The sequence below is a fragment of the Pundamilia nyererei genome, unplaced genomic scaffold (assembly GCF_000239375.1).
Source record: "Pundamilia nyererei isolate P.nyererei 1_Seehausen unplaced genomic scaffold, PunNye1.0 scaffold00286, whole genome shotgun sequence".
In the NCBI taxonomy this organism is placed as follows: Eukaryota; Metazoa; Chordata; class Actinopteri; order Cichliformes; family Cichlidae; genus Pundamilia; species Pundamilia nyererei.
The window spans coordinates 185,812-201,274 of NW_005187687.1; the positions used below are offsets into that span (position 1 = coordinate 185,812).

General features: G+C 41.4%; 1 protein-coding gene across 3 annotated transcripts in view; it reads right to left on the reverse strand.

The window, feature by feature from the left end:
- Nucleotides 1-269: 269 nt before the first annotated feature.
- The window catches only part of nbeaa (neurobeachin a), a 97,577-nt gene continuing 82,383 nt past the window's right edge, over nt 270-15,463 (reverse strand). For all 3 annotated transcript variants that reach the window (XM_013915316.1, XM_005750756.2, XM_013915315.1), the window contains 24 exons: nt 15,337-15,398; nt 12,322-12,386; nt 11,750-11,858; nt 9,969-10,135; nt 9,306-9,430; nt 9,074-9,220; nt 8,483-8,619; nt 8,233-8,350; nt 7,950-8,052; nt 7,753-7,868; nt 6,840-6,952; nt 6,442-6,582; nt 6,215-6,334; nt 4,851-5,003; nt 4,552-4,716; nt 4,385-4,474; nt 3,597-3,789; nt 3,084-3,155; nt 2,560-2,715; nt 2,045-2,215; nt 1,752-1,853; nt 1,379-1,575; nt 1,116-1,267; nt 270-1,016 (listed from right to left, as the gene is read on the reverse strand). In XM_013915316.1, coding sequence (XP_013770770.1) covers nt 926-1,016; nt 1,116-1,267; nt 1,379-1,575; nt 1,752-1,853; nt 2,045-2,215; nt 2,560-2,715; nt 3,084-3,155; nt 3,597-3,789; nt 4,385-4,474; nt 4,552-4,716; nt 4,851-5,003; nt 6,215-6,334; nt 6,442-6,582; nt 6,840-6,952; nt 7,753-7,868; nt 7,950-8,052; nt 8,233-8,350; nt 8,483-8,619; nt 9,074-9,220; nt 9,306-9,430; nt 9,969-10,135; nt 11,750-11,858; nt 12,322-12,386; nt 15,337-15,398 — 3,065 coding nt within the window. In that variant the 3' untranslated portion in view covers nt 270-925. The remainder of the gene's footprint in view (nt 1,017-1,115; nt 1,268-1,378; nt 1,576-1,751; nt 1,854-2,044; nt 2,216-2,559; nt 2,716-3,083; nt 3,156-3,596; nt 3,790-4,384; nt 4,475-4,551; nt 4,717-4,850; nt 5,004-6,214; nt 6,335-6,441; nt 6,583-6,839; nt 6,953-7,752; nt 7,869-7,949; nt 8,053-8,232; nt 8,351-8,482; nt 8,620-9,073; nt 9,221-9,305; nt 9,431-9,968; nt 10,136-11,749; nt 11,859-12,321; nt 12,387-15,336; nt 15,399-15,463) is intronic.

The following is a 15,463-nucleotide window of genomic DNA, read 5'->3' on the forward strand; positions in this document are numbered from 1 at the left end:
GCACTGGTAAGACCTCTTTATCATTACCTTCCCTGGCAAAACATTTACCACCGTCATTACCATCAGCCTTGTCAACATTATAATAATTATTACACAGTATTTTACATACAGCAAGTCATTAATAAATTAAAGGTGATAAGCGCAGTTCGTGTAGTGAAAGTAGAAGTGTAGACTCTGAAGGAAGCAGAGCCTTATTTACATAAAAATCTGATTTAAGCCTGCTGAGGGTAAAGAACAAAAAAAACCTAAATGAATATTCAAAAAAAGAAAAGAATAAAACAGGTGAAATTAAACAAGATTCAACAATTTTAAAAAATTAGACCTTCCAGCGAATTTTCAAGGGTGAATTTAAGATCAAGCCAATAGCACCTGTTTTTGAACAATGGGTAGAGCTGGTTCATTTCTGACCATTTATTAACACTTTAGATACATATTTCATTAATTATCCACCCAATAAGCGATGTGCTGGCATCTCCTCAAATGAAAAGTAAAAAACAAAATGTTAAACATAGCCAAAAGAAAAGAAAAGAAAACCTAGGATTTCTTTGAGGAACAGCAAATGTACCAGTCCTGTGAGTGGTACAGGTATGAAAGACCTCTACAATATCTGCTCACCTTGCCTCCCCCTCCCCACTCTGCAGTCTTCTTATTCTATTAGCAGGTTTTGGTGTGTATCTTCTGGGTATTAAGTGTCTGTGGTTACACACGTGTGTGTGCGCGTACATACACGTATGCACAGAGGAAGCAGTTTCCACCAGCGCCGTCGCATCCTAAAATCAAGTGAACTTCACAAGGGAATACAGCCTAAGGTCCGGTACTTGTTTTTCCATCGTCTCTGAACCTGTAGTTTCCCCTGTGCTGCAGATACACAGCAGAATGCATCACCTCCTCGCCTCCCTTCATCGTCCTCTTCCTCGCACTGTCCTCAGTACCTGTTCTGGTGTTCGTAGTGCCAGCGGTTGAAGTCTATGTTGAATGCCACAATGCTGCCAGACGCCATGCCAGTGATCAAAGTCCTGAGGGCAGAGAACACAGTAAATCACATCTGCGAACCATCGAAACTTTTGCAATCACATCACAAAGGTGACGCAGTCTTTGTCCTCTTCCTGTTTTACCTCTGGTCGTGTGATAGGTCCATGGCACGGATTCCGGCATCACAGCCCGGATAGATGTAAAGCTGTTTGAAGTCACACGCCTGCCACACCTCAACAACTCCATTATCGCCTCCTGTCACCAAATTCTGCCCGTCACTACTTAGCAGGATTGCCTGGAAAAGAAAAAAAGAGTCCAAGTTAAAAGAAGCTCTTGGTTTATGGCTGAATAATGCGAACACCAGTGTATGAAAATGTTTGCATTCGAGTAACCCTGACAGCTTTACCCGCGTCGAATCGTTGACCTCCATTTGTGCCAGCAGTTTTCCATTTATGCTGAAGTTGCAGAAGCGGCCTCTCTCATAGTAGATGATGCAGTGTCCCTCGCTAGACACCGAGATGAGGCGTGGCTGCTGGCACAGCTCTGGACCCTCCAGGGCTCTGAGCAGGTCCCCTGTGATAGTGTGGACGAGGCACGGGCCCTCTGAGGGAAAAGATCAAAGCAAGATAGTGTAAAGCTTTGGCAAAAGCAACATTCACTGTGATTAACGTTCACTGCGTCCACGCCACTGTTCTCTGATGTGCATCTTTTATAATTAAATTAAATATTTATTTGCAAATAAACCTCTTCTGGGCAAAGACATATAAAGATGTACAAACCTTTGGCTCCACTAATAACCAATCCCAGCTCCGCGCAGACGGACACACACACCACCTCGTGGTCATGTCCTGTCAGTACTGCTCTGGGAGCAGGATAGTCACCTGAGGAAAACACAGTTAAGAGTCAAACCACTACATTTGCAGTAAAAATGTTTCCATTGCTGTAAATATACAATAAACATGCTCTAATTATTCAACTTTATGTTTGACCTTGAAGCGCATTCATGCACTCATGTCCCAAACAACGACTAGTTAACTTGCACACATTCTGTATCCACCATTTCACCACTCACTGTTGTTAGGGTTGTCCCCTATAATATGGTGCCGCCCACTCCAGTACCACAGAAGAAGAGTGGCATCTCTGGATCCTGACACGATGTAGCAGTCTCCTCCAATGTAAGACTCTGACCTAGCCAGACACGTCACCACATCCCAGTGGCCAAAAACTATCTGGGTCAGCTTTCCTGTGGAGAGCAGGGAGGTAGACAAGTTTGCCAACGTGTGTGTGCCTCTCCTTATCAAACTCCTGGAAGGCGACGGTGGGATAAAAATGCTTCGTGATGATAACTTAATCAAGCCGTGTCTCCTTTTAAACCCGAGGATCAGTAAAAACAGCATCTACCTCCATGTGCCTGCATGTATTTCCAAAAAAGCCTGCATCTCTTCTATGTAATAAATTAATAAACATGCAAAGCAAAGACTCTGACAGAATCATAAATTTAAGCTTCAAAAAGGAAGCCGACAGCCTCGAGGAAATGCTTGCTGTACTTAGTGCTTGACATGACTTATAAATAATACAAAAACCAACCAGTTTCTGTGGAGTAAACGCGGAAGCTCTTGTCCCAGAAGCCGCAGACAAGGATGTAACGGTTATCAGCAGTAACCACAAAACAGTGTGTGTTAATTTGGATGCTCTGGTCCACCAGGTCAGTGATCTGACGCTTGTTCACGCCTGAGTTGTTTGCTACATGGGAAGAAAAAGATGTAATCAGGCTAATGAGGGCAGAAAAATGGAAAATGGTTAACAGTATATCTAAATCCCCAATGCATCACGTGATGCTTTTGGCCACAGCTCCCCCAGTGATCTGGAAATTCCCTTTATCTACTTACAGAACATGTGTATCAAAACTATGGTCTGCAACTGCTTATATAAAAACAAGAGCTGCATATAAGCATCTGTGATAAATTCTGCAATAACCTATAATATTAAAAACTCCTTGATTCAGATCTGCATCTGGGCCACATCCCACCTCTGGTCAATAAAATACGACATAAATTGCATCTATAACTTTTTGAATGGATAAAATGCTGTGAATATGTGTGAGCACTGACCAATGAGAGGGTCCATCTCAATGGGCAGATGATGAGCTTGTTCTAGGGAGTATCCTGGAGCTCCACGGAGGCCTGAAGGGTTTGAGGCACAAATATTACACAGTCATACATACGCACATCTTCAAGTGGTGAAGAAGGCCTGATCCAGTGCTCTCTGATGGGAGCTCTGATGCAAACGTACATTAAAAATTAAGTGCCTCGTGTGGCAGTCGGTACTAAAAGCCACTTAAGCTGCCCGTGATCCTGTATAATCACATTACCATGATTAATTACACGTAGTCTGTTGCGCTAATGAGGTCATTAATAAGGTTAATTGAAGCTTTAATTAACAAATATTTCTATGTCAACATCGAGGGCGTGAACAAAACAGGACTAAAGGGCAGTATGAAACAACAAGAGCAAATGCTTCAGGCTCAGCTGTAAGTATACAAGCATTACAGGCTTTGGGAAATCAGTCGCAAAAATTCTTTAATAATTTAAATTTTACACGGACTTCCATCAACGTACACTCACCGACAGTGTTGTGCCAGCGGTTTACGGCGAACAGCCGGCTACATGTGACCGTCACGGCTGCTGGTATGCTGAGGTGGGGGAGCGTGTTGGCCGCGACGTGTGTCACGGGAGAGTTGGAGGGAAACTTGAGCACCATGATGACATCCTGCTGCATCTGATCCTTAAACATCAGAGGGCTCTGGGGAAGGAAACACTGGTGAGACAGACAGAGAAAGAGAAAGGGAGAGAGAGAAAGGGCAAGAGGGTAGGTTGGAGGAAGGGGGATGGAGACGAAGGGAGAGGGACAGACAGAACAGATGGGACAGAGGGACGGCAGGGGAAACGGTATATTAGTGGGAGCACAGGGTCAGAGCAGGTACACACACTGAGGGCGGCTCTAGGTCTAGGAAAGGAGGCGGATGCACCGGTTGCTGAGGGCTCGGGGTCTGACGGGTTTGGGTTGACATTGATGGCTCTGATGTAGAGAAGCAGAGGCCTCATGCTGCTGAGGGTAGCAGGGACTACAGAGAGGCTACAAACACCATTACATACTACTGTATGTAATAAAACTTCAAATAGCTTACATCTTGCTAATGGAAGCTATTCCTCTCGGAGAATGCGGACTAAAAATAATTGATGCACTGGGTAGAAATGTTTTAAAAATATGATAAATAAATGAAAACAATGAAGATTCAAAGCACTGCTAGCTCAGTAGCTCTGCAGCGCTCCTACAGTTGACTTGGTGTTTTCATCAGGTGTTTGTCTGTAAGTGCGTGCCAAGATGTGCTAAGGCTGTTGAGGTATCTCACCAGGTGCATGGCGGAGGACCGAGGTGGGTGTGGCTCGATCAGCAGCTGGGAGGGCACCTGACCACTAAGCTGAATCTGGGCCTCAATCAGCTGGAATCAGAGAGGAAGAGATGGGCTTACCACGCACAAGTTCGATTTCTGCACTTTAATGATAATCGTCAACAAACCTCACGCTGTACAGCATCTAGATTGTCTAGGTTGACTGCTCCCTCGTAGGATAAGAAGTTGAACACATTGAGAGCTCGCACCGCTTCTGGCCCTCGCTGCTTGTAGCCAAATATTAGATCAATCCACTGGTGAAGCTGGCACGACACGAACTCGCTCTCCAATGCCTGGAGAGAGGGAAAGAATCAGAGAGAGAGAATATTCGCAGTTTATCTCCAGATTTGAAGGTGAGGCAACGAAAAAAAAGAATCAAAACTTCCAGGTTTAGTATTTAAAATAAACAAGTCTCTGTTTTTCTCACCATGCGGTTAATGCGAACAAAATCCTCGGGTTTCTTGGCCCAGACGGGAAGCTCCACATCACTTACAGGAACTGCATCTTCGCGCATCCCGAGCTCATATTCATTACTGTTGACGAACATCTCGGGCAAGTAGTAGAACTCTGGGATCAGCTCCTTATGGACACGAGCAAAAACACATTGTTCAGTCACTGCCTCTTTTTGAGGAGCATGCTGTGCCATGTGGTGGCTTAACCTTGCTTAATGTCTGCATATCTTACTGGAAAGGAGACACAAATGATATTGTAACTGATTTTGAGTACATCATAAACAAAAAAAGCACAATTAAATAATAGAAAAAATAAAGACCTGAAGAGTACAGCCTACTTACGATGGGGAAATATTGTTCTTCTGCAAAATTACCAGGTAATTAAACAATACCGAAAATTACTTAAGCAGTACTTAAAATTACTTACAGTATAATTTGTATCTCCTTTCCAATAAAACAGAAACAATTTCGGTTAAGTCGCTCTATAATACAGCCCACACACAGGTACAGCCTACTTGCTCTGTAAGATGGCAAAATATTATTTTGTTTTCTGCCAAATTACCAGAAAATTATGCAGTACTTGAAAATAATAATGCAGCACTTAAAATTAATTACAGTATAATTATTTCTTTGTTACATGTAAAAAACCAACTCGTTATTTGTTGTTTTAGTGGAAGCTAAATTTAATTTCAATGCATTTTCATATAAAAAAAAAACATTGAAATTGTTATATTATAAAACGAACACCCCAAGATCAGAAACAAACAGCCAACAAACCAAAAATCACACAAAATACCTAGCCTGGTGAACATCTAACAATCCACCCGCTGCACTCTCAGTATAATAACAGGCTATGCTGCTGCTTTAGTTAACTGGATCTAAGAAAAATCCACATCAATTATTGACGCTCCTTTAGCAAATTATTATCAAATATTTCACATATGGTACTTTCAGCTGCTCCCTTATTTCCCAAGGGGTCACCACAGCAAATGGCTCCACATGTCTGATCTGGCACAGATTTGTCACCAGATGCCTTTTCCTTCCCTGCAAAACTCCCATTTATCCTGGAGTGCGACCACCGCTGGCTTGCAAACCCTCAAAACTGGGGTTGTGCCTCCTCCTGGAATTAAGCTGAGGACCTTTCCTCATATGCAAAACAAATATGTTAACCACTTGAGGCCATAAGGCCACTTCTAAATACTTTCAAATTGGAAATGAAAGAAATGAAATCATAATTTCACGGTCCTGGTGTTAGGTCTCAGTGCGGATGGATTTTATGCTGAATACATCTAGTCCAACAACCTCAAACCAGTCACTTCAGTAGGTTGTTCCACGTTACCTTCACATCAGCCGTGTCCCTCTGGCAGTTCCTCCACGAGCGACCGATGCCAGAAAAGGCTCTCTCTGGATGGTCGAACTTACCATCATTAGCGCTGAGGAAAAATGTGGTAAAGGGCTCCTACAGGAACAGAAAACAGACACGTTCATGTGAAAAGCAGCCCTGAGTGTCTGGCGTGTGTTTAGTTAGCTGTTTCCAGTTTATAAGTGTGTTAAGTAGGCACTCACTATTCTGAGCATCCACATCAGTGTTGAATGAGCTGTGGAGTATAAGGTTGTGTAGTGGTGAGGAGGTGCGCTGTCGTCATCCCATGTCTCGTAGCGCTCAGCATAAAATGCTGCTCGTTTGGGATTCAGGGCACCGATTGGCTAGAAGAAATCAGAGAGAAATAACTGGATGAATACTTTGAAGAGAAACCACACATTAGCGTTCTTCTGCATAGCGGGGTGTATACGCTCTTGGTGGGGATGTGATAAGGAGAGATTTGTGCTATTCCTTGGTACATTATGTACCGTGAATGCTATTTTGTGACTTTGATTCATTTGAGTTGATAGCATCTCCAAGTAGCACACACGCAGGAAATTGGAAAAGGTGCATAAAGAGTTTTATGGGTGGGAGCTCTAACCTTGGAAAGGTCTCTGAAGTTGCCCGGTAGTGTGAGATCGAGCTCCTCTGAATCATAGTTGGTCAAGACCCAAGGGAAGACAGGGTACTGGTTCAAATCATTATAGGTCCTCCCTGCAAAAGACACAACAGCGATCAGCGACAACAATGTGGCGTTAGTCTTGTTATAAACTGCAAGGACACACACACACACACACACACACACACACACACACACACACAACTCTTAGATTATAACAAACTATAAAATGTCTGTGTAAATGTTACTCTGGGAAAAGAAACGTTGCTATAAATATTTTAAAATCTTACACATCCATTATGCCGGACTCGTGCTGAAATATTAACGAACCGCTGAGCCCAGATGAAATGTTATACACACATTAACTAAAGACGCATGTTTTTAGTTAAAAAAAAAGAAAGTCAAGCAGAGAGATAAAAGTACAAACTGTTGATAAATGATGTCAGGAGTTAAACAAATATTCACTCAGTTTCTTTGTGTGCTTCTGATACTTACTCAGTATCTCGACATGTATTAAAACAAGCGGTTTTATTCATTTTTCTAAATCTGTTTTCTAGTATATAAAGAACAATTTGGCAAACTGCAGACAAAGCATTCATCTTATTACAAATCTGTCACCTTCTTTGTCTGCCCTCTTCATTAAAGTGTTTATAGAATCACCAATGAAGGAAATACACAATGGAAGTGTGCGTTTTCTATCCTTGGCAATCGAAGCAACCAAATAAGTTTAAACTGCTAAAAAACTTCACAGTGAATAAGAAACGTCCGTATGACTCAGCAGAAATGTTTGGACATATCAGCCAGATTTGTGTGCTTGACCGATCTTCTGTTCACACGTATATCATTGACAGGTCCAGAGGTAGAAGAGTCAGCGCTCATTTAAAGTGGACTTCACCTGCAATAGTGTTGAGGAACATGAGGTACTCAAAGTTAGAGATCTCTCTCCGCTGCCAGCGCTGCGTCATGTTGGATGACTTGAACAGCTGGCGAGGAGTAGCCAAGGAAATCCGCCTGAAATGTACACACACACGAAATGTAATTCTCCATTTATCAAATCTTGGCATTGCCCTTCGAAAACAGAGCTGTGCATACCTGGCCTGTGGCAGACCGTAACTCGTTCCTACACCGACCCGCGGGAGACTGTAGACAACCCGTTTAACGGTGGCCTGGTCGGGGAAGTTAAACATCACAGATGCTAGAGGGAGAACAAGATACAGTTAATGCTGATTTAAAATGAACCACTCACTTAACACTGAGCTAATATCCAAGAGTACATTTAAACAGATCAGGTAGTGTAGTCATTCTATACTAAAGCGGGTTAATTGCAGTGTCACCTGTGAGTATGATCGTTTCAGTAAGAACTCTGGAGACTTACTTCTGTTGGCCATGAAGACTTCTAGTCCAGTGTTCTGTAGCAGGTATCGTCTGGAGAACACAGCTCGGATCTCACTGAACATCCATTTGCCATGCAAACCCTCAGAGTAGGCAAGCACCTAATGAAAATGCACATTATTGGGAAAAAAAGCACAAAGAAAGACTTATAAGTTAACCCTGTCATTTACCGGTTTTCCTCCTCTCTCTTTCTGTGCACTGATCACTTATAAAGAAAAATGATTTGTTCTTACTTTAGGGTCCATCTTCTTAAACGCAGTATCTTCTTCATCCACCTCAAAGTAGATCTCAGTAGTAGTGATGGACAGAGTGCCTCGAGCCACCACCACTGGTGCTACCAACTGAGCTGGAGTACTCAGAACCACCGGACCTGTGGGGACAAATTCAAGGGTCAGGCATTACTATAGGTAGTTATACAAGTATCCGGGTCACGCCAATAAGCATGATCACAGGAGAATATAAAACAGCACATTAGGGTCATTTCATGTTAGTTAAGATTGACCAATCATTGGCTTCTTTCCCCTCTGTTGGAAACAACCGATCGGATATGAAAGCCAGGGAGGAATCACTGGATTAAACAAGGTGTTTGATCTGATTTGCATCAGTTTTTAGTGAATTGTGATTTAATCTTCTGTGAGATAAATTAGCCAGACGGTTAGATTAGCTGCAAAGCTTTCAAATGTCAAACTTGCCTTTGGAGATAAAAAGTCTCGGACGAAAACATACTAAAAACAAGAGTCAGAGAGTTTATTGTTCAGCTGGACTGTAACAAAGTCTGTGTGTGTGTGTCTGTCTGTGTGTGTGCGTGTTTGTTTGTTTCTTACCAGCGAGGTTATCGATCTCTTTTTCCTGCAGCAGACTAACAGCGTCATCGTCTCCCTCCAGCATGAGCTCTGCCTCCGGGTTTTGGGTGACCACCGACTGACTCCGGAAATTCTTTTTTTTGAGTCCCTTCTCCTCGTCTTCTGTACCTGTTTATGTTTAAGTGAGCATGTTAGAATATGCAGGAAAAAAACAAAACAAAGCAATATTTGTATGTTAGTAAACATTACTGACTGTACTCATCGAGAGCTTTGAGCGGCATGTCGGCGTGAGTAGATCCAAAGGCATTTCGCACGAATCTCCGTCTCCTCCTGAGGTCGTCCTCCCAGTAGTCTAGACGCCAGAAGTCGTGTAATTGGCTGAAAGTCGGGAGGAAAAAAGATGAGCAATTTCAGTTGAGGCACTTGTCTAAAGACAGAGATGACGTTATATGTGACATTTATGCTAAAAACCACCCAAACTAATTTCCTACAGTCTAAAAGGTTCCTCGTTATTAGGATAAAGGGCATCATTTGACCATGAGGGCTTTTCCAACTCTACAAACACCAATAACGGGCTTTTAGATAAAGAGGAAGAACAAATATTGATGAGTTATGAACTGTAAACAACCAACAGTTACTTCAATAGTGGCATAACGGATGAAGGATGGATAAGGTTAGATGTTACATGTTACATCACATGTGGCCGCCAGCTTGTAGGAAGGTCTGGATGAGCAAATGCTGAAGTGTATTAAAACAAAATAAGGACATCAGTCTCTTGATGCTTCCAGGCAGTAAATATATTAGGAGTCAGATACTGCACATTTTTATTACCCATTTCATTAATTTATATCAAAATCTGACTCCTTACTCATACTCCTGCAGGGATCGCTCGTGAGATTACACAGTGATGGTCTACCTCTGTGACATGGTTCCCCATGCTCCGTGCTTATTGGTCAGGATGTTGAGGATCTTCTGTTTCAGCTGGTTAGCAGTCACATGATCTCTGTGCTTAGCGGCGCTGATGAGGTGATCACACATTTTCTCCTCCTCCCTTCGGTCTGCAGCGTACTGCGCACAGTTAGACTGAAGGAGAAGGGGACGTGGAAAGTTAAACAAGGACCAGAAACAGTAAGACCGTGGACCATTACTGTGACGAGGACATGGTGCTAACAAGGAGTCAGTAGGTGATCAGATGAGGATCCTTAATATTTACACATCAGGCAGATACACGCGTGGATAACTGCTTATCTTATATTGCACATATGCTAACAAGATTTATCTGAAGTTATTCCGAAACTCTCAATTGCAATCTAATGTAAAAAAAACTGTAAAAAATGTTTATATAAAAAAATATACTGATAGTCCATTTACTCTTAAATATCAACAATTAGTTGATTATCATTTTCTTGGAGGATCAAGGCTGTTTGTCAACCCTGAGATGAGAAAAAACGGAGTTTTCTGTTCCAAAAAGAGTTGAATAAAACTTTGAGGCATTTATTGCGGTAACAGACTCTGTGAACCTGTCTGCTGTCTGGTTTTAGTTCCTCATTTGTAAGGCTGATAGAAAAATGAATAGCAGAGTGAATTCATCGCAAAATTTTACGTCTTTGCAGACATGAAATCCCAATTATATATTAGCTTCATGTTATATTTCACACAAGTGCTTTTATGATCAATCAGTCAATGATGTCAGCGCATAGACAGCAATCAGTGGACATCATGGATTTATGAACAGTTTAAAATAACAGGCTACATCTTTCTAACTCAGTGATTCTTTGAACAATAATGCAGCTGTTTTTTCTAAAAAAAAAAAAAGGTGTTTTTTCAAGTCACTTCACTTCAGTGACAGAAATATTTGCAAATGTTTTAAAACTAAAGTTTAAATATTAAATTTAAACACAATAATTTGTGATGCTGTAATCGCTCACAGTGACAGAAAAAGTGGGAGCATGACAATAAAACAGAACGAAACTTTGTAAAGTTAAACAGGCTGCAAATATATGCCTCGATATGCATCGATTATACATTGATATGCAGTTACTAGATGCATAATTTGTAAAGGTTTCAGTGTCTGAAAATTCACAGTTTGAAAACTTTGGGGCCATTTCCACTAAAAATCATCTAAATCGGTGATACTGGGTGTAAAAATTTGATTTAGAAATCAGTGTACGGTCCGACACTCAGCTGCGATCAGGAGCTGTGGGTAGTGGCTTATCCACAGAGACTGCTGACCCAAACCCAGACGATGGTTGAATTGACTCTTTTCTCATAAGATAAAAGTCATGGCCCACACCGACTCACACTCATATTCCAATGGATAAAAATAAGCTCTGCTTATTATTTACTTGTTGCCATGGTGACTCTTGGTATCAGAGCTCCATTAATGAGGGCTTTTTGCTCCATTACTTATGCATGCTCTTAACGCAGAGTTTACTGACCTTATTTCTGGAGCTGAAAACTTAAATTTGTCCAACCCAGAGTTCAAAGTTAGTTTGTTGAACCTGCTTTCTGGAAAATGGACCAGATAAACCTGAACAATATATACCTGAAGCCCTCACAAAACAAAAGGACTTCACTTATCTGCACTGCTGATTTTTAAAAAAATGTTGAAAACAATACATATCGTCCAGTTTCTGTGGCTTCTTGCTCGCATACATACAGCAAGTGACAAACAGAAGTTGTATTTTGTGCTTATACCTCAAATTCAGCATGTTTGTGTACATCCTCAGCCCTCTGTCTGTTCAGGATGAACTCTGCTTCATTCGCAACGCGCACAATATGATCCTTCATGGCATGGCACAGGAGTCTGGCAGTGGAAGTAAGTGGAAAAAGAGCAAAAGAATAAAATAAAATGGAAGGAACCATCTCTATTTAGAGAAAACATAAATTCTCAACAAGATGGGAAGTGCAGCAATAAGAATGGCTAATGATTTCAGCTAACATCTGCTTCGTTTTCAATGCAATGCTGTCGTTTTCCACTTTGTGCTTTCTTTGTTGGGTTTGCAGTGATACTCGGGTAGTTTGGAGTAAAAAGGAAAAGCAAAACTGCAAGCACTGAAATTAGACCGGCTCAAATCAGCTGTAAATGTAATTGCACAATAATGATTCGACTTCCTGCTGGTCACACATGGCACTGTGCACTTATCCTGGCAAGGTTCTCATTAGGGCTCTATCCCACCCATTAGTTGTTAAGCACTGATACAGAATTAGTGTTAATGTGTGAATTACAGAGTGATCTACTGCGAGAATCATTAAGTGTGATGAATTACCTTCCCTCATTGATAAGCTCAATGAAAGCGAGTCCAGCATTCTTCTGAATGGAGTTCTGCCACTCCTAAGTGTAGAAGAGACACCAAAAAGAGTACGATGAACCACAGCTGGGAGTAAAAAAGGGTAAATGATGAACAGGTCATGCCACGCACACACCTCTACGGGTCATTTTATACTGGTTTTATTCATGTTCTAAACATGTAGTCAGTTTATTTTGGAGACTAAAGAATGTTAATTCATTTACTGTTGGTTTTACAATGGCTCATGAAAGTGGATCAGAGCATCAGAATGACTAGTGGCGCAATATACAATTACCCAAATACTTCAATAAAATATGAAATAAAACATATGATTTACAAGTACTTTACTTGAGTGTTTCTGTGCTGTGCTGCCTTCTACTTCTGCTCTCCATTTCTTTGTTTTAAAGAATTAAATTGTAATCCTTAAACACTCACAGGTAATCTTACTACGATACACAAAATCTATGTTTGGGTGTCTGTTTGTTTGCAAACTCCTCTTAGCTCATCAGGAGTTGAGCAGCCAAACTTGGCATGCAGATACATCTTGGTGCCCTGATGGTTCTTATCCATATCAGACACTATGGCGTCATCATGTTGCCTAGCAACAAGCTAAAATAATCCATTTATGCACCTGTGAAATCTTATAAAATGTATCATATAATTTTGTCACAAACACATTTTCTTTATATTGCCAGAATCTAAATTAGCGTACTCCCTTCTGAGTCACCTGTCCTAGATCAGAAAGGATGCTATATTATGATGCTGTTATATTGCCTAGCAACCACATCTACCACCCCATTTTTAAACATTTCTCAAGTTTATCAAGTAAATCAGTTTGGAACCAGCACCGACAGGCCAAACAATATTATAGCACGGGCATGCAAATGGAATGCAATGCAAAGTATATACACATGTAGTATCTACTACAGCTTACACCACATATCAGTATATACAGGATTAACAATTTATAATATATTTGTACCATATTCAGAGTTACATCTGAATATCTTTGTATTTGATGAAAAACAAAGAAAACACATGACGGTTCAGTTCCCATAAACATGTTTTAATGGAGTGTTGAATTTAATTTTTCTTTTAGCCTGCAGTAGGTTGAAGTTCCTGCCTGGGAAACCTGCTGAAAGCACCTCAGAAACGCAGTGACAGCAGATGCCAGAGCAGCTTCACTGATCCGATATTGATCGCGTGGAACTCTACAGGAGGGATGATTATTCCAAACGATATTCCCTCATTTGGTGTCTTGATAGTGAAAGTGGAGAAAACTGGTCTCCCAGAATTCATCTGCTATAGGCGTTCAATATCGTTGTGATCTAGTGACCTTCATACTCAAACTTTCACTGAGCTCTCGTGACATGCAATGGGGGCACTGTCATATACTGGAAAGGATCTCTCTCATCAGGATAGAGAAGTTTCAATACAGGACAAAACTGATCTGCAGCCAGCATTTCCTCAAACCATGAAAACACAAGTGTCCTGCTTTCTTGGCCTTCTTGTTTTCATTAAACATCAACCTAATGACCAGCATCACAGTGATAAAATATGTGTTGGTAATTGATATTTTCAACCAATAATACTGAAGTATTTTTTCCACTAATCTAAGATCATCCAGGCCATCCTTTTAAACTATGATTCCTCCTTCAAAGCCACTTATCTTCAATGATGCTAATTAAAACAACAACAACTATGCCTTCTTGGCTTTTTAGTACATGCCAGAAACCCTTGATTATTAATACACAGTACTGCAGTGAACCTGTGTGAAGGCATCTGCATTTGTTATATCGGGGATTTCCTTTAATTGGTCAAACATTTGTTCATTCTTTCACAGTAAATGCTGTTACATCATCAGACCCTGACTGGACGAGCTGATCAACACGTAAAAGGCTTAAAAAAGAAATTTAAAAAAAGCTTTATTTCAGAGGACATAAACGGTTTCATCATTTACCATTGACTGTGTGAAAAGTGCACAGTAGTGCAACACTGATCAAAGGAAAGATGAAAGAAACAAGTAAAAATGCTCCTGTCTGTGAGAGAATGGAGAGTGGAGAAGGGTAAGAGTGCTGCTGAAAGCCTCAAACTATCAGACCTCCATTAGCTCCACTGGCTCTTAAGGCTGTGAAGGACACGTGGGACTATCTCCTGTTACATCCCCCCATCCGGAGGATCGATTTCTGGGCTAGGGTTTGCTCTCCCGGGTCTCTAATGGCAGACAAGGCCGGAGCCAATGGTAATACTATACATGCTGACGAGCAGCCACCCAGAAGTGGAACAGAGAGGAAAAGAAAAGGGAGTGGTAAAGAGAAGGGCATTGTGGAGAGCAGTACGAGATGAAAGCAGTTGCTCCTGAAACACCGATTTAAAAATGACCACGGCTGAAGATGTAAGAGGACAAAAGGCGAGAGAGAAGATGACATAGAGGTAAAGATGAAGAAAATGGAGAGCGAGAGGATGGAAATGAACGCCTAAAAGAACAAGAGCGCTTTGAGAAACTTTACAACTTAAAAGAAAAGAAAAGCTGGTGACAGGTTCCACTTGTGAAAGGCTCGGCGAAGGTAAGTGTCACTCTCGCTTTGAGTTTTATGGAGTTTTATTGAAGTAAACTGAGCTTACTGGCTTACTGTGATAGCAGACGGATAAATGAGCCAGACAAAACGAATTAAGATGCAACGTCTGTGACATAATGTGTTTTTATGTAAAACTTAAACCTTGCATATGTCACAATTCTAGCCCTGATTTTATTATTATTGAGGGAAAACTATGCTGTGATATTAGATTACATCTGCAATGCGCTTATTACACAGTCGTCCCTGCCTCACAGGGCAGATCAATAACTCTGAAGCTTCCGGTGTGCTCTAACCCCCCCACCCGAAAAAAAAAGCCTTTCAAAAACACTTAGGCACGTCAGGTTTTGACAAAACTGATTGAAAGCGTGAGGACATTTCATCAAGACACAGAGAGGAGAGGTGAGAAGTTACCAACCTGAGAACAGAGCAGCATTACGAGCTCCACCACAGACGTGCTAGACTTCATACAGACCAGACCTGTGGCACAGACACATACAACACAGTCAGGAGCCTCTCTTTTATTCTCTGTGACACACACACAC